This window comes from Dromiciops gliroides, chromosome X (assembly GCF_019393635.1).
Source record: "Dromiciops gliroides isolate mDroGli1 chromosome X, mDroGli1.pri, whole genome shotgun sequence".
In the NCBI taxonomy this organism is placed as follows: domain Eukaryota; kingdom Metazoa; phylum Chordata; class Mammalia; order Microbiotheria; family Microbiotheriidae; genus Dromiciops; species Dromiciops gliroides.
In genome coordinates this window covers 21710353-21734319 of record NC_057867.1, presented here as the reverse complement: position 1 = coordinate 21734319, position 23967 = coordinate 21710353, and the positions used below count along the sequence as shown (strand labels likewise).

Sequence of the window (23967 nt, the reverse complement as noted above, 5' to 3'; positions counted from 1 at the left end):
ACAATCATATACCACAGCTTCTTCTGTCATTCTTCAATTGATGGATATTCCCTTGATGCTCAATTCTTAACCACCACAAAGAGTTGAAGTCATAAAAATGAGTCTTCCTGACTTCAGGCCTGGCAGTCTATCGACTTCACCACCTAGCTGCCCTGGAGAGAGATTAGGGTTAGATGAAAAGATAGGAGATTCATCTGTATAGAGATGATAACTGAATCCATAGATCTTGATGCAATTAACAAATAAATAGAATATAAGGAGAAGAGAATAGTGGTCTGGGGCAGCTGCTTGTAAAACAATCACCATTAGTGGGTATGACCTGGACAAAAATTGAGTAAAGGAGATAGAGAGGGAGGGGTCAGCTAGGTAGTTGGAGAACCAGGAGAGAGCATTTTCAGGAAAACTAGGAAGGAAGAGAATATCAAAAGGAAGAAGGTGACAGACAGTGTCAGTGGGTCGCCTACTGTACGGTGTTAAACTGTATTTCCCCCTCGTATTTCTTGGTCACCTTTTCTGTTGCCCCCATTTTGGGCATTTGTGCATGTCCATCTCTGGTCATGGACTTGATTTGTCTTTCTTTGTAGAGATTTGTCTCTGGTGAATTACAGCTTCTCTAGTTCCATTCTGCTTCCCAGGATGCATCAGCTACTTGCTATGCTACTGGGCTTGGCTGACATGTGCAGGATGCTTTTTTTCCCTCCCTCCTCTCACTATTGTTAGTTCAAGACCCTTTTGATGCACGTGCAAGACTCCAGTTAAATATACAAAACCTTTGTTAGTAAGGTCAGTGTCTTAAGGAGACTATTTCTATCCTGTGAAGACTTGGGTAAGAATCAGATATTGATCCTGAAACTATATCTCTGACAAGGGGCCAACCGGGTTTTTTTTAAAGTGTCCCTCATACTGGGGACAGCTGGCTGGCTCAGTGGAGAGAGTCCCAGGCCTGTAGTCAGGATGACCTGTGTGCAAATGGGACCTGAGACACTCATTAGCTAGGTGATCCCGGCAAAGTCACTTAACCTCCATTTACCTCCACTCCTTCATTTGTGAAATGGGGAAAAATGATAGTAACTATCTCCCAGGTTGTTGGAAGGATCAAATGAGGCAATAATTGTAAAGTGCTTAGAATATTGTCTGCCACAAAGTAAGTGTATACTCTGTCTCTATCTGTTTGTCTTTCTGTCTCTCTGTTAGCTATTTACTAGGCTCACCATCTCCCAACTCTGGGCATTTAAAAAATGTTTCTGTTGATATTTTCTGTATCTATCATAGTCATTCCATATATTCCTCCCCATCCTCCAGAGCCTTCCCACATGACGTATGGTGTTTTTAATAGAGAAAAAAGTCTGCACATTGAGAAAGCATGCACAACATAACACTTCTTGATCTTCCACCTCCCCAGAGGGATAGGTTTGGGGTGTTTTCTCATCTCTTCATTTGAGTCCTGTTTGATCTTTATAATTTTGTTACATGTACTTTTGATTTGGGGGTGGTGGTCATTTTTTTCACTTTTGTTGTATATTGAACTAAGCTGGGCCTTAAATCAGAAAGTCAGATCTTGAAGAGACATGAGAAAATGTATCGACCAAGGTGGAAGGGGCCTTTAGAACATGGACTATTAGCCCTGGAAATGAACCAAGCACATAGAATGTGGGACATCAGACCTGGGAGGGACATTAGAGTATCAAGTTCGAGGCTGTAGATCATCGAATTTAAGAACCAGAAACATCCTGAGAGGGGAAAGGTTTGGAGAATAAGCATTTTTATAGTATCCCTTATGTTCCAAGCATTGTGATAGGCACTTTCCAGATACTATCTCATCAGACATTCACAACAACCCTGTAAGGTATATGCTGTTATTATCCCATTTTACAATTGAGGAAACTGAGGCCAACACAGGGGCAAAGACTTGCTCAGGGTCACACAGCTAGTAAGTGCCTGAGGCCACATTAGAACTCAGTCTTCCTGACTCCAGGCCTAGAACTCCATCCATTGAGGCACCTGTTTGCAGAACGTGGACTGTTCAAAGCTGTAAGAGAATGGAGAGAATCCAACATAGAGCTGAAGGTGCCTTAGAATATAAAAGTTGGCAGAGACTTTAGAGATAATCTCTGGCAAAATGCTCATGTTCTTGACAAGAAGACCCCAAAGAAGGATATGACTTGCTTGGTAACCACTTCCCAAATTACTGGAAGCTCAGAGATTCAATCCCATGTCTTTATGCCAAGTGCAGTACTCTTTCTTTTTTTTAAATGATTATTACTTCTTTTTTTCCAATCATAATAGTATTTTATTTTTTCCGTTTTGTGCAAAGATAGTTTTCAACATTGTTTTTTATACAATTTTGAGTTCAAAATTTTTCTCCCAGGGGCATCTAGGTGGTACAGTGGATAAAGCACTGGCCCTGAATTCAGGAGTACCTGAGTTCAAATCCGGCCTCAGACACTTGACACTTACTAGCTGTGTGACCCTGGGCAAGTCACTTAACCCCCATTGCCTCGCAAAAAAAAAAAAAAATTTCTCCCTCCCTGCCTTCCCTCCCCAATAGAGAAAGCAATGTGATATAGGTTATCTGTGTTCAGTCACATTAAACATATTTCTGCATTAGTTTTCTTGTGAAAGAGGAATCAGAACTAAAAGAAAAAACCTCAGGAAAAAAAGGTACAAATAATATGGTTCAATCTGCATTCAGATTCTACAGGGATTCTCCCTCCCCCCCCCATGTAGAAAGCATTTTTCATTATTTCTAATTTTCATGTGTGATGTTTAAAATCTAATGGGGGGGGGCAGAGATGGCCCCTGGAGCTATTCCACTTGGAGTGGGGTTGGGGCTGGGGCTGGGGCTGTGGCTGGTGCTGGAGCAGACTGAGGCCCAGCAGCAGCAGCCTCAGATACAGCAGCAGCATCAAACACAGCAGCAGCCTCAGGCGCAGCAGAAGCAGCAACAGCAGGGGCAGGCCGAGGGGGTGGGGCCCAAAGTCCCTCCAACATTCTGGTACAAGTTCCCAAATCGGGAGCCAGGAGGAGAGTTCTCCTGCGAAGGCAATGGTCCTCAACATGATCACTACAGTACTTACACTAAAAGCAACGTGGTAGATGGTGTGTGCTGCCTCCCAGTTGCAAAGGGGATTGAGGCCACTGGGCAGAGGGATGATTTCCGTTTCAACATTGCAGACCATCAAGCTATACGTTATTCACAAATCCTCCCACACCTCTGGTTAGGAAGCTGCCCTCACCAGTTGGAGCATGTAACTATCAAAATGAAGCATGAATTAAGGGTGACAGCAGTAATGAATTTTCAGACCAAATGGGATATTATGCAGAATTCATCAGGCTGCAATCGCTACCCAGAGCCCATGAGCCCAGACACCATGATCAGGCTCTATGAAGAAGAAGGAATTCAGTACCTATGGTTGCCTACACCAGAGCTGAGTACTGAAGGTACAGTGCAGATGTTGCCCAAGGTTGTCTGTCTCCTCCATGGCCTACTTCAGAAAGGTCACATCATCTATATACACTTCACCGCTGGTGTTATAAGATCCCTGGCTGCTGTGTGTGGCTGGCTCAAATATGTGATGGGCTGGAATCTGAGGAAGGTGCAGTACTTCCTCATGGTCAAAAGGCCTGCTGCATATATCGATGAAGAGGCACTGTCACGAGCAGAAGATTTCTATCAGAGATTAGGGAAGGTTCATCTGGCTTTAAGTAATCCTAATGTGTAAAACCACCAGCTTTTCCCTAAAAGCTCCTGTCAGATAATCATAAGATGATTTGAAGACAGAATCTTGTTAAACAGTATTGTGGTGTGCTTTGTTAGTACTATTTAAAGGTATTATTATTATTATTAGTCTAGCATGGTCATTTAGTCTTCGTTTTGGTTTAGAAATCTATTTTCTCTGGAGCCCTTCCAAAGAATGTAATGAATTGCACAAGAAAGAGCAGAAGTTCTCTAGACTCTGCCTTCTTAGTCTCATGTGGTACAATAAGGTAACAAACACCATTGACAACACCTGCAGTCAGGCTCCTCCTTTTGGTTGACTTACCCACAGGTGGTTTTATTAAAAATTCATGACTACCTACCTTTCAGATCTTAGGAAAGGAGAACAGTTTATGACCAAACAATACTTAGAGAATATTATGAAATGCAAAATGGATGATTTTGATTACATTAAATTAAAAAGTTTTTGTACTAACAGAAGTAATTTATCCAAAATTAGAAAGGATGCAGAAAGCTGGGAAACAATTTTTATGGCCAGTACTTCTGATAAAGGCCTCATTTCTAAAATATATAGGGAACTAAATCAAATTTATAAGAATCCAAGTCATAATCCAATTGAGAAATGGTCAAAGGATAGGAACAGGCAGTTTTCTGATGAAGAAATCAAAACTATCTATTCCCATGTGAAAAAATGTTCTAAATCACTATTGATTAGAGAGAGATGCAAATTACAACTCTGAGGCACCCCTTGACACCTATCAGATTGGATAGTATGACAAAAAAGAAAAATAAATGTTGGAGAAGCTGTGGAAAAATTGGAAAACTAATGCATTGTTGGTGGAGCTGTAACCTGATCCAACCATTCTGGAAAGCAATTTGAAATTATGCCCAAAGGGCTATAAAGATGTGCATACCTTTTGACCCAGAAATACCACTTTTGGGTCTTTTTCCCAAGGAGATTATGAAAAAGGGAAAAGGACCCACATTTACAAAAATATTTATAGCTGCTCTTATTGTGGTGGCCAGGAATTGGAAATTGAAGGGTTGCCCATCAATTGGGGAATGGCTGAACAAGTTGTGGCATATGAAGGTAATGGAATTCTATTGTGCTGTAAGAAACGATGAGAAGAAGAATTTCAGAGAAATCTTGAAGGACTTGCATGGGCTGATGATGAGTGAGATGAGCAGAACCAGAAGAACATTATACACAGTATCATCAAGATTGCATGTTGATCAATTGTGATAGACTAGATAATTCTCACCAATACAATGGGACAAGAAATTTCCAAAGGACTCATGATGGAAAAGGCACTCCAAATCCAGAAAACAAAGAACTGTGGAATATGGATGCTCATTGAACCATACTATTTCTTTTGGTTTTGGTGCTGTTGTTTTTCTATTTTGAGGTTTTTCCTTATTGCTCTAGTTCTCTTATAACATGACTAATACAGAAATATGTTTAATGTTATTATATATATATATATATATGTATGTATGTGTGTGTGTGTGTGTGTGTGTATGGAATATGGACGCTTATTGGACCATACTATCTCTATTTTTTTGTTTTTCTTTCTTTTGTGAGGTTTTTCTTTTTTGCTCTGATCCTTCTTGCACAGCATGACTAATGTAGAAATATGTTTATTGTGATTGTACATATATAACTGATATCGGATTGCTAGCTGTGTTCGGGAGGGCATGGGGGGGGGAGGGAGGGAGAAAAAATTGAAACCAGAAATCTTATAAAAACAAATGTTGGGGTCAGCTAAGTGGCACAGTGGATAAAGCACTTGCCCTGGATTCAGGAGGACCTGAGTTCAAATCCAGCCTCAGACACTTGACACATACTAGCTGTGCGATCCTGGGCAACTCACTTAACCCTCATTCCCCTGCAAAAAAAAATTAAATTAAATTAAAATTAAAAAAAAAACACCGGATGTTGCAGAGTATCTCTACATATAATTGAAAAATAATAAAATAATTTCATGGAGGAAAAAAAGAAAAAAATATAAAGTAACCAAATCAAAAGAACACCAAGTGGAGATCTTTAGGAACGAAACATTTAGAACATCCAATGAAACAATTTTTTAAGTTGTATTGGAGGGGGAATAGAACTTTTTAGACCACAACTTATAAAGAAGTAATCATGAAAAGTACTTGGCATTACTTTTTTAAAAAGTAGATCAGTATAAAAGACTACAAAAGGAACAATTGGACACAGTGGCATGACCCAGTGTTTGATAAAACACAAAACATAAATTACCTGGGGAAAATGGAACACATTCTGACAGAAATTAGGTCTAAAACATATTACAATACAATAAATCCAAAATGGATATGTAACTTAATTATTAGAGGTCCTACCATAAGAAAGTTAGGAGAAAAGCTCATGCTGGTACCTGTTTAAACTATGGCTAGGTGGTGAATTGTGAAACAAACAAGGGTGAAACGCAATAACTAAAGACAAAATTGGAAATCTTGATTATATGAAATTTAAATACTTTTGTATGAAGAAAATTAATAAACTAGGATAAGAAGGAAAGTAGTTGACTTGGGAAAATAATCTTTCCATCAAATAATCCTGATAAGGGCCTGACATCCAAGATATTTACGAACTAACAGAAGAAGAATGACAAACTCTTTAAGAACCATGTGAATCACAAGATCATGGTACCATAGAGTCAGAACTGAAAGGAACCTGAGTAGTCATCCAGGCAAACTCTTAATTCCACAGATGAGGAAACTGAGGTCCACGGGGGTTAAGTGACTTGCCCAAGGTCACACAGCTAATGTATCTGGTTCAGGATCCAAAAACGTCTTCCTGACCTGACCCCTAAACCCCCCTCACCCCCCATTAGAATGTGAGTTCCTTGAAGGCAGACGCTGTTTTGTCCTTTTTTGTACCCTCAACATGTCACTTGACGTATGGTACTTAATACTTATTGATTTGACTCTAAGTCCAAGGCTCTATCCACTATGCCCTATTGCCTTTCGTTGATCAAAGTCACAAAAAGAGAAATGCAAATCAAAACAGTTCTATTCACTTCACATCTGGTACAATGGCAAAGATGGGAATAGTCAACATTGCAGGAGTTGTGGAAAGAGTAGCACACAATGGGATTGTGTGAATAGAGTAACTAGAATGTCTCTACCTTTAGACAGAGATTGTACTAGGAGGACAGTGATTAAAAAAAGTGCGTTGCATATATACCAAAACATGGCAAGATATCTGAAGTGATGCAGTGAAATAACCTCAACTAGAGAAATAACATATACTTTGACAAGGAAACAATCAAAACGGAATTCTATGAAAATCATAAGATAGTGAAAAACATTTCACTACGTCCCAGACAAGCACAGACTCCACAAAAATACCTCAGTAGAGCTCTAAAAATGTACCATAAGAAAACCAGCGAGAAGCAAAAATTCTTCCTAGAGTTCAGGACTAAAACAAAAACAGCACAAAGCTCCCATAGTCCTGGGGAAGTCCTAAACAGAGAAAAGGCTGGGTAGGGAAAGGATGATCCCAGTGCCCTAGCCACATCAGTAGACCAGTATCCAACAGGAGGTGACCTAGGGGTAGGAGATAGAAAACAGAGTATCTAGGAAGGAACTAGTGGCAAGGAAAATTAATTCCTCAGGACAGGTAAACCTAACCCAAGAACTGAACTCCCAGAAAATGAAATATGCCAAACAGAAAATGATTCTAAAGCGAAAAGAAATATTAAAGAAAAATCAAAAGCTTGAAAAAAGGAAACGTTTATCAGAATAACTGACTTGAAAAACAAGTTGAGGAGAGGTGATCTAAGAATCTTACTATATGAAAATCACAACAATAACAATAACAGAAGTTTGAGTTCCATATTTCAACAACTCATAAATGAAAACTGTCCAACACTCTTAGAATCAGGGAGCAAAATAAAATATAGGAATAACATAGCAGTTGCCTCCTGAAAGGAACCCCGAAATGAAAATTTCCAGGAAATGGATTTAAGTGAGGGAAGGCCGTGAAAGGTTGTCAACTTCACTCTCTCCTCCAGAGCCATCTGGGTGCACTGGCAAGATCTATATCAGAACGACTGGAGATGGCCCTGGATGTCTGAAGTAACTGGGGTTAAGTAACTTATCCAGGGTCACACAGATAGTAAGCATCTGAGGTGAGATTTGAACTCTCAACTTCAGGGTCAGTGCCCTCTCCCCTGCACCACCTTGCTGCCCACAAAATGGAAATGTAAGCAACAAGAGAAACATAGGAGAGTATTTAATAGATTTAAATATATTTAATCAAGTGTAAGGCACTATGTAAGGTTGAATTGCTTACCTTTTAAAGGGGGAGAAGCAACGAGTGTCCTCTGAGAATTGGAAGGTCTTTAAAGGTTACAGAGACAGTTTCCAAAGACAGGCAAAGGTCTGAGGGGCTTTTGGGTAAGGAAATGGGAAGAATAGGAGACGATGCTGGGGACGAAAGAAAGAAGAAGTGGAGAGAAATCATTATTTCCCATGAAATGAATGAACTTCACGTTTATCTGAACAAAAGGTGGACAGAGGGAGGGAGGAAGGATACGCAACAGGGAACAAAGCAGGGACAGAGAGAGGACTTGGGGTGTTAAGGGAGGAGTAATAAAGAAACTCTCTTTGAAGGCGGAGGGAGGGAGGGACAGAGAGAAAAGAAACCTGGGACAGGAGGCAAGGCACGGGAAGAAGAAGAGGGACAACGAAGGGAACTTCCCTTCCTTGGTAAAGTGGGAGGAGGAGGAGGAGGAGGAGGAGGTTAAAGAGAGGAAAACTAGGAGAGGACAATCAGGCGGCCCCTCTGCACTGGCTGCCTGGCCACCAGCTGCTCCCAAAGTGACCACACCTGTACCCCCTCCCCCGCGGTGATTTGGCTGCAGGTGCAAGATCCCTGAGTGCCCTTTTCCCCTTACCCAGGCGCAAGCACATGCCGACCAGAAGGATGGAGGGACATGCAGTTAGCAATAGTACCTGTGAAAAGCAATTTGAAGTGAGTTTGTCTAACTTGCCTCATTTCACAAACACATAGAGAACTGAGGCAAATTTGTTGAAATAAGATCCATTCCCAATTGATAGATGATCAAAAAATATCAAGTTTCCAGATGAAATAATCAAAGCTACCTATAGCCATATGGAAAAGATGCTGTAACTCACTCAAAAAAAATCTGGGGTACTACCTCATATCTAATGGATGGAATAATAGAAAACCAGAGGGAAATGACAAATGTAGGGGATATGGGGAAAAGAGACATTAATGCACTCTTGGTGAAGTTATAAACGGATTCAAACATTCTGTAGAGCAATTTGGAACTATGGCCAAAGGGCTGTAAAACCATGCATACTCGTTGACCTAGTGATAGCACTACTAGGTTGGTACCCAAAAAGGAATTTAAAAAAGTTGAATTCACAATTGAGGAGATGCCCATCAAGTGGGAAATGGCTGAACAAACTGGGGATGAGATTATGATGGAACACCATTGTTCTATAAGAAATGATGAGTGGGGTGGCTAGATAGCACAGTGGATAGAGCACGGGCCCTGGATTCAGGAGTACCTGAGTTCAAATCCGGCCTCTGACACTTGACAATTACTAGCTGTGTGACCTTGGGAAAGTCACTTAACCCCCATTGCCCCGAAAAAAAAAAGAAATGATGATAAGGATGCTATCAGAACAATCTAGAAAGACTTACATGAGGTGATGCAAAAGACATGTACTGTATACAAAATAACATCGACATTGTAAGATGATCAGCTGTGAATGACTTAGCTATTTTCAGCAAGACAATGATCCAAGACAATTCTGAAGGAATTATGAAAAAAGCAGTCCATCTCCAGAGAAAGAACTGATGGTGTCTGAATTCAGATTGAAGCAAAAAGTTTTTTTCTTTTTTTTTCTTGTTTTTTTTTCTCTTTTCTTTCACAACCTGACTAAGGTGGAAATGTTTTGCATGACTACACATGTATAACTCATATTGAATTGCTTACCTTCCTAAGGGGAATGGAGAGGGGGGGAGGAAGAGAAATTGGAACACAAAGGTTAAAAATTGTTCTTCACATAATTTGGGGAAAATAAAATTCTAGATATTGTCAAAAAAATATTTGCCCAAGTGTGCAGGGCTAATAAATACAACAATAACACAAAAAAAACCCTAAGAGTATTACAAAATCAGGTAATAAGTAAGGTTACAACTATAGTCATTGTCCTCAGTAATAGTGCTTGGATTCCAATCCAGCTTCTCTATTTCCAAATTATGAACCATGTTTACCATTGGTACCCCACTGTTATGTTCCATCTCTCTGACTTTCTGTTTATACCTCTCCCTCCTTCTTTTCCTCCTTCATTCTCTGTTTCTCTCTGTTAACCTCTCAATATCTCCCTGTCTCTCCAATTGTCTCTCTATCTCTTTCTCTGTCTCTCTTCCTCTCCCCTTTCTGGTACTGAGAAATTTATATGGTATATATCAGTTACCTCAGTTCCCTCTCTGCTCAGTCATTCCCCTAAGACCTTCCATGAGTCCATGGGATCATAGGACTCTAGATCAAAGCTGGAAGAGACTTCAGAGACTAAGTAGTTCCATCTTTCTCATTTTCCGGGGGGGGGGGGGACTGAAAACCACAGAAGTCAAGTAACTTGTCTGAGAGCACACAGTTACTAAGTGTATCAGGCAGCATTTGAACCTGTATTTTCCTGACTTCAAATTCAGGGCTGTAGCTACTAGGTAATGCTACTTTCTCTTCTCTCATCTCACTAGGCTATTCTCCTCTCTCTACAAGTTCTAAGTGTAAAAGGCACAAGGATGGATTTGGGTTTTTTGATGTTAAAGGAAAAATAACTGCTCCTAAATGGAAAGGGTCCATTACTAAGCACTCAGTAAATCCTTATTGGCATGAACCCAATTCTTTGGCTTCCTATCTACATAATACTCTATCCTGAAGGTGTCACTTCCTTTACCCCAGCTTTGCCTCAGGCTTGATGTGAGAGGTTTGAAAGGATTTATGAAGCAGCTTACTTTATGAGATAGGAACAGCTATAAAAATGACCACTTCAGCATGAAAAGTGATATAAATCCCCTGCAGGCATCCTATCATGGAAACATCTGAATCCAGTAATTCTCACTTAGGCATCAGAGGGACCTGTGGTGACATGGTAGCACTACTACCCTGTGGTTCTCTGGAAACCATTCTGACTACCAGAGTCTGATGGGGATTCAACATCTCCTTCTTACCCAGCTACACATATCTGAGGATTACCATAGGCATCAGTGCATCAAGTATTGGTGTCAAAGAGGAAAAATGGAGACTGTGTACAAAACTTGGGTCTGGGGTGATCACTTCCCAGAAAAGCTCCTTCTTTCTACAGCGACTGTGATATAGATACAGGATAATGAAACACATGGCACAGTTGCCCTTTGCTGCCAGGTGACCAGTCTCAAAAGACCAAAGAGCCATTGACAGGGAATGTACTATGATTAGAAAAGTGCTGATGTGAATTTCAGCATAGTAGTTGTTCTACCTTCCATATTCCAAAGTCTGACAGGAGACTGAAGAGGAAGCACCATCTTCAAGAACTCTGTGTATATGCAAAAGTTGCAATAATTGGCAAAAAATTCAAAGGCTCAAAGATTTGAGGAAACACTGAGCAAAAGATGGCTACAGAAAATCTGAGTGGTGTTAAGGGCTAAAATTCTAGCTAAACTGTCTAAAATATCCAATGAATGTTCACCAATATAAGCTTTAGCAAGAGTTAGACTTTTAAGCATTTATTTTTTTTTAATTTTTTTTTTAGTGAGGCAATTGGGGTTAAGTGACTTGCCCAGGGTCACACAGCTAGTAAGTGTTAAGTGTCTGAGGCTGGATTTGAACTCAGGTACTCCTGACTCCAGGGCCGGGGCTCTATCCACTGCGCCACCTAGCTGCCCCGACTTTTAAGCATTTATTAAGGAGAATAAGAATTTGGTAAAGAGAGAAGAAAAGGCCTAGATTCCTATCTATTAAAGGGAGAGCACATTTCTAGCTCCCTTCTCCACCAGCATCCCCAGGAAAAGAGTGAGAGGCAAAGTGCCTGGCTCCCCCTTCCTCCTCCCACCAGCAAACGTCACTTTCTGACACCAAAGAAAAGACTCATGGTCCTGCCCTCAAAGACCTTCCTTCATGGCGGAGCTTTTCTACAGTAAGTCTCCAGCAGGTGGCATCATTCCAATTATTACAGTCCCCCCTTTGTTTCCTCAAGAAATGGGGCATTTCCTCAATGAAACAGTCAAAAATAACAGAATATAATAACCTATGCTAACTAACAATATGCTAATAACAATATAGAAAAGGAAGAGAGGAAAGTTTTGTCCAGAGGGGCCATTTTTTGTCCTCATGAACCGACGCTTTGGCATTGGTCTTGCAAAGGGAGGGCCTCTGCAGAGAGTACATGTTACAGATGGTGTATATTATAACAGAAAGAGAAAAGAGAAAAAAAAAAACAACAACAAAACAAAACTGTTCATTTAAAGTCTCTCAAAGTCTTTTCTCAGATGTCCTCTAGGTGTAGTCATGGAATGGAAGTCTTTTCAGGGGTTGATGTGTGGATGCTGGTAATCAGCCAGGAAAATTTCCTACAAAATTGAGCTTAACATAACTTTAAAATAGCTTTGTGAATGATCAAATCAAACAAAAACATGTCAAGGGAATTCAGAATCTTAGTTGTTACACATGAAACATAATAAAACAAAAATTGAAACACTCTTTAAAATTAATATTACTATAGTCCCCCCTTATGGAGGGTAATTGAGAAGACAATTGCTGTGATATTAATTTTTAAAAATAATTTTTGTCTTTGTTTTATCACTTTTTGCATCATCTGCCTAATTATCCTCATGCCATTATGAGAAATTAAAAAATCCAATATAATTGGTAACAGATGTCAAGGCCAAATTCAACATTGTTATTTATCATGACACCTGAGATAATTATGGGGGTTACCATAAAAGAACAGAGAAATGATGGGATATGAATATTCCCACACTTGAGAAATATATACTGTCCATGCAGTATTCCAGACTTAAAATAGGTGGATGGAATATATGTCCATGCAACCGAACATATTGGAGGAAACTGAGTCAGACTTAATCAGATGCATGGGATTGAGATGTCCATGGCATCAGGCATATAGGAGGGGGCATAGAAGCCAGGTGTAGAATGAGATGGATGGGATGAATACAGTGGCACTCTTACCTTTGGCTACATTACAGGCCTGTATAAGAGCCACAAGTTCACCAGCCTGTGCACTAAAATGGGAAGGCAGAGAAGCTGCCCAGAGGGTGTCATAATCAGAAACTACAGCAGCTCCAGTAAAACGGGTTCCCTCTCTCATAAATGAAGAACCATCTGTATAGAGGACAAGATCAGGACATTATAAATTTTGCCTTGTTATAGTTGATCAGCTCACTCGGTGGGTGGAGGCCTTTCCCAGCCCCCGAGCCACAGCTGCTTTTGTTGCCAAAATTCTTCTTAAAGAGATAGTACCTCGTTTTGGCCCACCAGCCCACATCGATTCTGACAAAGGCACACATTTCACTGATTTGATTTTATCCCAAATCTACTCTTTCTTGGGAGTGACTCCAAAATTCCACATGCCCTACCATCCACAAAGTTCAGGCCAAGTTGAATGTATGAATAAAGAGCTTAAGAGTATGATTGGCAAATCATGTACTGAAACCCATTTGAAATGGCCTGATGTTCTACCATTGGCATTATTCTATCTACACAGTAGACCAAGAGGAGAACTTCATATATCTCCTTATGAAATGCTTTTTGGTCACCCTCCTATCCAAGCTAAAACTTTTCCCCCAGTTTATACATCACTCGTGGGAGGTGATACTTCTGTTGCCTCCTATATACAGGAATTACAGACCAGGCTACATGAACTCCATGAGGCAGGAGCTGTGGTCCAGGCAGGCCCATTAGACTTTTCATTGTACAGCCTCAACCCAGGAGATAAAATATATGTAAAGAATTTTCAGAGAACCAGTGGAACCCAACCTGCCTGGGAAGGACCTTTTCAGGTATTATTGACAACTCCTACTGCCATTAAGATTGGTGAAAAAGACTCATGGATTCATTGCTCTCATGTAAAGCCTGCACCATTTATAGGTGAAGAGATTTCAGATAGAGTGGGGAGGAAATGATACAATTGTAGCATTTGCTAAGCAGCATCAGTTGAATGAAAAGACCTGGAATTCACCACACCTTTAAGTTCTTTAAGAGCACAAAAGGGTGCTTAGCAAATCTTTTGCTTTTTATTTTTGGTTTTTGGTTTTGCTTTGTTTTTTGACTTTTGTTTCTTTTGCTTTTCTTTAAAACTAAACTAAGGGACTTTTCAAAGACATTTTAAGTATTGTGAGGCCATCGGACCTCAGAAGCTACCAGAATTCTTTTTTTTTACTCTTTCTTTTTGAGAGAGGGTTATTGAACCCTATTGCTTGATACCTCACTGAAAACATTGAATATTGAATCTTGCTAATTGAAGTCTTATTTCTTTTTGATGAATTAATCACCACTTTAAGTATCTGCTACTGTTATACTAGAGAATTCATGTATAAGATGATGTGGTCTATTTGCTAAAAGATTATGTAATAATGTCTAATATAATCAGCTATTTACATTCATTTATTATTTATATGTCATTATACTCTGGGTATGGTTTGGAATTATTGTATATATCACTAATATGTTCTCAGTTATGCAGCATAGCACGCATTTTTACCATCATACTATCTTTGGTGAAATTAATATGAGATTTTGGAAGTATGGAAACTTATCATTTCAGAGACTAACTTGCTGTGAACTCTGATGCAGGCCCTGGAGAGAATATATGTGCAACAAAAGGAGAGACAGGTATACATATGTCCATGGTTTGCTTATGATGGTGACTATGTAGAGCACAATTACTAGGCACAGTCCAGTATTCATCCTCTCTCCCTCCTAATTTAACCTAATTTAACTGAACTTATTTATCTTTTTATCTCACTCAGTTGAACTCACTTGTGGCCTAGCACAATCACTGGCTGTCTCGGAACCATGAGATATGGTATGATAACCTTTCCATAACATTTTCAGGTGTCATGAACACATACTAAATTTGGCTTTGATCCTGACACATGGTGGTAAAAAGTGTTACTGATTGCATAACTACCTCAACCCTCTATTAGAAGTCTAAGGATATAAAAGAGGCAATGTAATGAAATTTATTAATTTGATCATTGACAATGCTATGCTAAGGTTTAGTAAAAATGCAGGAATTCAAACAGTTAAAGAAGAGAATCCAGCTTTCCAGACCAGAGTCCAGAATCCAGTTTTTCCAGACCAGAATCCAGACCAAAGTCCAGAATCCAGTTTCCTCCTGATGACATCTTACCACTTCAAGAAAACAAGAGAACTCAGAGACTTTGTATGTTTTGTTAGTTTTTACTATCTCCTTTCTGTTATAATATACACTATCTGTAACATGTACTCTCTGCAGAGGCTCTCCCTTTGCAAGACTAATGTCAAAGCGTCGGTTCATGAGGAAAAAAAAAATCGCCCCTCTGGACAAAACTTTCCTCTCTTCCTTTTCTATATTGTTGTTCACATATTATTAGTTAGCAATAGTTATTATATTCCTTTTACTGTTCTGTCAAGGAAATATTTTGTTTCTTGAGGAACAAAAGGGGGTAATGTGGTAAAAAGTTTTAACAGTCGGTTAGATAATGGAGAGATGCCAGTTTTTTTTTAGAACCACCCTTTTGGGGAGGAGACCAACAGCATAAGCTACGCACGCCAGTCTGCCTGCGATGCACGCCAGATTGCCTGCTGAGCACTCGACTTCCGGGGTGCGAGCTTAAAAGGCAAGGAGAGAACGGAAGTGGGGCCTTTTTTCCTGCTCCGCTGGTCTTCTGGCTGCGCTGCACAGACAGACAGGGACTGGAGTTTGACTCGGCCCGGTTCTCGGTTAACAGCACATGCTTGACTCGGTCTCTCACCCCAAAGGTGGCCTTCCCCTTTTGGTGAGTTTTATACAGAATATAGTCTAAGCCTAGACTTAAGATGATTTGTATTGTATTTCTACTTTCCTATCTTTCTAATCAACATCACCTTGTGACTACCATACAATAAAAGCTCAATCTAGAAAACCAGAAGCTTCTTCCATTTACTAGTCTGGGAGATAAATTAAGGGAAAGGTTAAGTAGGGTAGATTTATGATCTAATATCCAATTTTAGTCTCACACAGCCATCTGTACAATATTGTGGGGAAAAAGAGAATAAAATATTAAACCAAGAGAATCCAACCTCAACATTTGTCAAAAGCCGTTCCCTTGGCCATACCTTGAATTCATGCATGTCTCCCCTCATGTGACAGTTCAATGTCTGCTCTTGCATGTATTCCTCTTGTTATTGGATGGCATCTTGGCCAAATGGCATCTGATAATGCAGAATAAAGGCAATTAATGTCTTAAATGATAAGTTCCCATAATCCAAGTCTCATATGGATTTAAAAATTGAGGAAGATAATGGTCGCAAAAAATGTGAATATATCTTGACTCAGAATATAATATATAATTATGCAACAATTTCAAATAATACCCCTTTTTTAGTATACAATTACTTTTGTGAAAAATCAGAACATATTTAAATACAAGTTAAAGCACAATAGAATCTCAAAGAAAACTTTTTTTTTAAAAGAAAATTTTTACAAATGTTCCCCTCTTTTTTTTTTTTTTTTGGAATATGCTTATCAAAAATACTTCTAGAATCAATTTACACTTGCCATGGCAACTAATTTGCCAGGGAAATGCTTTAAAGAGTTTGATCAAAGAATCAGTTGAGAGAAAAAAAATAGCAAAAACAAACAACTCAGAATATGGGAGCACAATACTCCTAGAATTGACATTGTATTATGAAATCAAAACCATCTTGCCATATTTCAAAATTAGATAGATGAATTAATAGAAGAAAATACACATGGAACAATAAAAGACAATGAAATTCAAACTAAGGCAATCTAAATGAATATGAACTTAATATTAATGAGTATTATAAAATAAATTTGATTACATGACTATAAAAAGCTTTTACAAATATTCTCCTTGTTTTAAAAACTAAGTATAAAACACAATCTCAAAAGCATGAAAATCTCTATGAAAATAAACCCATACCATTAATTTCAAAATGTATATGTAATAGCATAGAAATCCTATGTAACCTCTGAACTGACATTAATAATCTGAGTGAATTTAGAACACTTTTGATTCTGATATCTAAAATCCCCAATACTCATATCAATACCTTGCTGCTTACTTCTACATTTCTGTAAAATATATACCCTTCTATGGCAAAAGAAGCGGAGTCTTGAACTATGTTGATGATTGTCATTCTTATTCAGCATAAGTTTTTCTTCTTTAACCCCTGTATATTGTCTGTCAAAGGCCCTTGCAGCCCTGCATTGTGGTTTAGGGTAAACCTGCTCATGAAGGAGAAAACCAGAGCAGTCTGGGCAGAGATGGATTCCTTTCTCCTGGTTCTTGGAGGTGGCTGAGACTCATATTCAAGCCAGGTTCTCAGCAGAAGGAGCTGAAGACTTTTAGCCCCTGCTCCCTGTTTCATTAGTATCTTTACCTCCTCATTAATTATTCACAAATCAGCATTGATTTTCATCTTTCAGGGCACCTTCTTTTCCAAAGTTATTTAAGCATTCAGTGACCTCCATGGTTTTGTCTTTGGTTGGGGAGAGGGACCACTGATCATCAATTTATTTATTATCAGCTAGTCTAATTAATAAACTAATTGTTAGCTATCCTGAAACCAAGTCTCTCAGGCTGTTCAATCATCTCATTGCCCATGAATTATGTTCTGCATCCCTCTCAAGTGATACATTCCATTCTGAACAAAGCAATCTTTCTCCTTTCAAACACTACCAACATTTTGAAATGTATGGTGTATATCTGTGACCTTGCTTCTGCCTCTACCCAGTCATTCCTTCATGGCCTTCAGTGGGTCCACAGGATCATAGGGCACTAGATCTCAAGATAGGAAGAACCTCAAATTCCATCTAGAGCAATCTCTTCATTTTACAGAGGTGATTTGCTCAAGGTCATACACAAGATTTTAGATTGAGAGCTCCAAGGGAAATCATAGGTTATCTATCCAACCTAGTCAATTCTCAATTTACACATGAGGAAACTGAGGCCCACAGAGAAATGACTTGCTTAAGGTCACACATAAGAATATTGATCTAGTGCTGAAAGAGATTTCAGGGGCCCTGTAGTAAAACCTTCTCATTTTACTAATCTAGGAATGGAACGTCAGAGATCTTAAGTGACTTGTTCAGGTTTACACCAGGTCATTAGTGACAATTCCAGGATTGGAGCCCAGGGCTCTTTGACTCCAAATCCAGGCTCCTTTCATTCTACCCCAAAATGCCCCCAATGCCAAACTCCACTTCTTCTTTCTGTGTCCAGAGAAAGAGTGTTGTTACCAGAAAGCAATATCTAATTTGGTGACTTCAAGCTTTGTGGAAATGGGAAGGAGAACAAAATTCAGGGAGGCAGGCTGAGACAACACTTTACAGAGAGTGCTATTGATTTAATCCTCACCTTTACTCTGTCTCATTCTCTACCTTCTCCTTTGCACAGAGCCTAACATTGTCCTGTACAAGCAGAAAGAGCTCAACAGAAGGGGTTTTTCTAGAGTGAACAGACTTAAAATCCAATGGGCAAGGAACTGACCACTCTAATGATTGGAAAGGCCCCACCTTCTGGAGACTTACTGTAGAAAAGCTCCGCCATGAAGGAAGGTCTTTGAGGGCAGGACCATGAGTCTTTTCTTTGGTGTCAGGAAGTGATGTTTGCTGGTGGGGGGGAGGAAGGGGGAGCCAGGCGCTCTGCCTCTTGCTCTTTTTCTGGGGACGATGGTGGAGAAGGAAGCTAGAAATGTGCTCTCCCTTTAGTAGATAGGAATCTAGGCCTTTTCTTCTCTCTTTACCAAATTCTTATTCTCCTTAATAAATGCTTAAAAGTCTAACTCTTGCTAAAGCTTATAATTTATTGGCAACCACTCATTAGATATTTTAGACAGTTTAGCTAGAATTTTAGCCCTTAACAGATGACTGACCATGAAGAGGAAAGTTGAACCTCACTCTTGATCTTCTGGTTGGGTAAGAAATTTCCTCTACCCTGTCCCTTTAAATCCGAAGTACTGCTGAATTGCGGGGTGTTTTCCCTTTAAACTTTTTCAAATGTACCTTTCAAACTCCCTAATTACCCTATTTTTGATTTTAGTCTGTTTAACCAGACAAATGGGAGATAAGATCATGTTAATTCTTTGTTTTTGTGGATTTTCTATTTTTCTTTTTATTTTTGTTGGAGGAGCCAGCAAGGTACTCACACAAGGGAATATAAATATCCCCCCCTCTCCCAGCCATGCTTTTTCAGAGAAGCCTCACACTCCTGTATTTTTTTCAAATTCTAATGCTGAGAGATTCTCTAATTTTGCATGCCTGGGGGCAACTACCCAATTTCTAGAAGCTTTTAATCCCCTAGCAGTGGGTGTAGGGCCTGAGTTCAAAATCAAGTCTGATTCAAATTGCCCTGGTCCCTCCCCTCCTCTCCAGACCCCACCTTATACCCCTCCCATGGCCAAGCCCATTTCTTCCCCTGCCCAGGAAGTCCAGAGATCTGATGCACATGCACAGCTTTCTCTACCTGCATTTGCAGCTTCAGGCTCAGCCCTTCCCTGGCCTGGCTGTGCTTCTGACTCAACCTTAGAAAGCCCTTTAAATTCCAGATATCCTCGTTTTGTTCATAATTTTGCTAATCTGCTTTTGTCTTTGACTTTCTGCTTTAGGGCTGGAACTCATCTAGATTAGATTTCTCTCAATAGATTTCTCTAAATAGTTGACTAGGATTCTACCTTGGATCTAGGAACATGTTCCCTGAGGATTTGGAAATGTTATTCATCTGCAATGTCCTTCAGACTCACAGGGTTTGGTTAATGAATGAGGAAATAGAAAGAAGAAGCCTTAATGCTATTTTAATAACTGATGATCAACATAATAGAAAAATCTCTTCTCTTTGCAAAAACAGGAGATTTGGAAGTAGAAAAAACAGACTGGTGTCCCTGCCCTACTACAGAAGGCAATGAGTACAGGTGCAGCCTCACTCTCTGGTTTTCTATACACCCAGTGTTTTTGGTTTCTTTGTTTGTTTTAGTATCTCTGGAGAGGGTAATTAGGTGGTCCACTGGATAGAGCAGTGGGCTTGGGTCCCGGAAGATCTGAGATCAATTCTGGCCAGAGATTCTTATTAATCAGGTGACCCTGGGCAAGTCATTTGACCCTTATTTGACTCAGTTCCTCATCTAAAAAATGAGAATACACTGGAGAAGAAAATAGCAGAGCACTCCATTATATTCTCTAAGAAAACTCCATGGTTAAAAATCCATGGCATCGGGGCAGCTAGATGGCACAGTGGATAGAGGACCAGCCCTGGAGTCAGGAGTACCTGAGTTCAAATCCACCCTCAGACACTTGACCCTTACTAGCTGTGAGACCCTGGGCAAGTCACTTAACCCCAATTGCCTCATTAAAAAAAAAAAATCCATGGCATCGAGGCAGCTAAGTGGTGCAGTGGATAGAGCACCAGCCCTGGATTCAGGAGGACCTGAGTTCAAATCCACCCTCGGACACTTGACCCTTACTAGCTGTGTGACCCTGGGTAAGTGACTTAACCCCAATTGCCTTAGTAAAGCAAAAACAAAAACAAAAATAAAAACAAAAACAAAATCCATGGCATCACATAAATTCATACAGCACTGAGCACCTGAACAACAAAAAGCCCTGGACAATGGGGCAAATATTTACCTGAATTCCTGATTTAATACAGGTAATGTCTCAGGCAAACTTGATTTGCTTTCCCAAAATTTCCTTCAAAACGAGGAGCAGGCATTTTTGTATTTATTTCCTCCAACTTTTGGACTACTTTGATTGGGCAACATTAAGTCTTTACCTAACTGCAATAGAGAGTAACAACAGCTCAGTGGTGTCACCACTGCTATGAAGTATTATCAATTGTCAGATGAGTTTTGATATGATGGAGAGTTCAATAGAAAATTTTCATGTTGATGATTTAGTAAGAATCCATAGTGATGCTGAAGGTAATGCCTACTGTCCTCATTTCTTAAATTTAGGATTTTATTTAGCTCCATTGTGACTTCTTAACCAGGAAGAAGTTGTAACATGGGATAAAATTCAATAAAAATTGAGTTTGAGGGGCAGAGCCAAGATGGCGGAGAGGAAGCAGCAAGCTGCCTGAGCTCTCCTTCTGTTCCCTCAAAACAAACATTAAATCAAGCCTCTGGACGGATTCTGAAACTACAGAACCTGCAAAGAGACAGAGAGACACAGTCCTCCAACCAGAGATAATTTAGAAGACTTCAGGAAAAGGTCGGTCTGACTCGGGCAAAAGGAAGGCCCAGCGCAAGGCAGCAACCCAGCGCTGAGGGGGTCGGGGCAAGTCAGCAGGGGCTGCGGGCCACAGCTGAACAACTGAGGCCCCTGGAACCTGGTTCAAAAATCTGGTGGCCAAGAAGGACAGTGGAAAAACCTACCTGCACCGGCTGAGAGGGCCACAAACGGGTCAGGCGGGATCAGACGCCGGGGTCCGGAGCCTGGCTGGCCGAGCATGATCAGACAGGAAGTGCAGGGCGGGGGATCTCCACACACCATAAAGGCCTCAGAGTAAAAACCTGGTCACACAGCACCTATACCCCTGCACAAGAAGCCCAAAAAAGGGACCCTGGTGCCCCCAGAGCAGACCACAACTTAAAAAATAAATAAATAAGCTGCAATAATGAGTAAGAAGTAAAAAAGTGCCCTCTCCATTGAGAGCTTCTGTATCAACAGGGAGGAAGCCAACACAAACTCAGATGAGGACAATAGCCTCAAATTGCCTACATCTGAAGCTTCACGAGGGAAGGTGAATTGGTCTCAAGAACAAAAAGCCTTCCTGGAAGAGCTCAAAAAGGATTTTAAAAATCAATTGCGAGAGGTAGAAGAAAAAATGGGGAGAGAAATGAAAGCAAAACAAGAAAACTATGAAAAAAGAATCAGCAGCTTGGAAAAGGAAGCACGTAATTTTACTGAAGAAAACAAAGCCTTAAAAAATTCATTTGGCCAAATGGAAAAAAAGGTGCATAATCTCACTGAAGAAAACAATACCTTAAAAAATTCACTTGGCCAAATTAAAAAAAAAAGGTGCATAATCTCACTGAAGAAAACAATGCCTTAAAAACTAAAGTGGGACAGTTGGAAAATAAGCAATCCATGAGACACCAGGAATCAGTCAAGCAGAATCAAAAGAATGAAAAAATAGAAGAAAATGTGAAATACCTCATTGGAAAGACAACTGATCTGGAAAACAGATCGAGGAGAGACCATTTGAGAATCATTGGACTGCCTGAAAGCCATGACCAGAAAAAGAATCTAGACACCATATTCCAGGAAATTATTAAGGAGAACTGCCCTGATATCATAGAATCAGAGGATAAAATCATGATTGAAAGAATCCACCGATCACCTCCTGAAAGAGGCCCCAAAAGGAAAACTCCAAGGAATATTTAGCCAAATTCCACAATTATCAGGTGAAGGAGAAAATACTCCAAGCAGCCAGAAAGAAGCAATTTAAATATCATGGAGCCATAGTCAGGATTGCTCAGGACCTGGCAGCTTCAACATTAAAGGACCGCAAGGCTTGGAATATGATATTCTGGAAGGCAAAGGAGCTTGGATTGCGGCTGAGAATCTATTACCCAGCAAAAATGTTCATTTTCTTTCAGGGGAAAAGATGGACATTTAATGACATTGGGGACTTTCAATCTTTCCTGGTGAAAAGACCAGAACTGAATAGAAAATTTGATCTCAACATACAAGACTCAAGAGAAGTTTAAAAAGGTAAACAGAGGGGGGAAAAAAAAAGTTTACCCTAAACAGTTTAACCTAAGTTAAACTGTTTATATCTCTACACAGGAAGATAATACTCATAACTCTTAAGAACTGTAAATGTATTTGGGCAGAGAGAAGGACTTTATATAGAGGGTATAAATATAAATTGTCTTTGATGTGATGATACAAAAGAATTAAGGGGATAAAAAGGGAGTCTATGGCGAGGAAAGGAAAGGGGAGGTGGAATGGGATGAATTATATCATATGAAGAGGTAGAAAAAAAAACCTATTACAATAGAGGGAAAGAAAGGAGGGGGGAATATTGTTTCAACCCTATTCTCATTAGATTTGACTCAAAGAGGGAATAACATATTTGTTCATTGGGATAAAGAAACTTAACTCATTCTTTAGGGAAGTAAAAGGGGGAGGGAAAGGGGGGGGGGACTGACAGAAGAGAGGACAAAAGCAAGGGAGAAAAGGGTAAAGAAAAGAGAGGGGGGTGATAAAAAGGGAGGGCAGATCGTGGGAGGCAGGGGTAAGAAGTAAAACGTCGGTGAGGAGGAATAGGGTGAAAGAAGGGGGGAAAAGTACAAAGGGGGTAAATAGAATGGAGGGGAATAGACAGTCAGTAATAATAACTGTGAATGTGAATGGTATGAACTCTGCTATAAAACGGAAGCGAATTGCAGAGTGGATTAAAAACCAGAATCCTACAATATGCTGTTTACAAGAAACACATTTGAAGCAGAGAGATACACACAGAGTAAAGGTAAAAGGCTGGAGCAGAATATATTATGCCTCAGCTAAAGTAAAAAAGGAAGGGGTAGCAATCCTTATCTCAGACAAAGTGCAGGCAAAAATAGATCTCATTAAAAGAGATAAGGACGGGGCAGCTAGATGGCGCAGTGGATAGAGCACCGGCCCTGGAGTCAGGAGTACCTGAGTTCAAATCCAGCCTCAGACACTTAACACTTACTAGCTGTGTGACCCTGGGCAAGTCACTTAACCCCAATTGCCTCACCAAAAAAAAAAAAAAAAAAGAGATAAGGAAGGAAATTACATCTTACTTAAAGGTACTATAGATAATGAAGTAATGTCAATATTAAATATGTATGGGCCAAGTGGTATAGCATCCAAGTTCTTAGAGGAGAAGTTAAATGAGTTATAAGAGGAATTAGACAGTAATACTATACTAGTGGGGGATCTTAATCTCCCCTTCTCAGAATTAGATAAATCTAGCCAAAAAATAAATAAGAAAGCAGTGAAAGAGGTGAATAGAT

General features: G+C 39.8%; 1 protein-coding gene across 1 annotated transcript; it reads left to right on the top strand.

Annotated features, from left to right (window-relative positions):
- The first annotated feature begins 2792 nt into the window (after window positions 1-2792).
- Window positions 2793-3722, top strand: LOC122733885 (laforin-like). Its single transcript, XM_043974603.1, has one exon. The coding sequence runs from the start codon at window positions 2793-2795 to the stop codon at window positions 3720-3722; it is 930 nt and encodes a 309-aa protein (XP_043830538.1).
- The last annotated feature ends 20245 nt before the right edge of the window (window positions 3723-23967 follow it).

Excerpts from the sequence above, each read along its gene's own strand:
- LOC122733885 (XM_043974603.1), top strand. The coding sequence starts at position 2,793 with ATGGCCCCTGGAGCTATTCCACTTGGAGTGGGGTTGGGGCTGGGGCTG.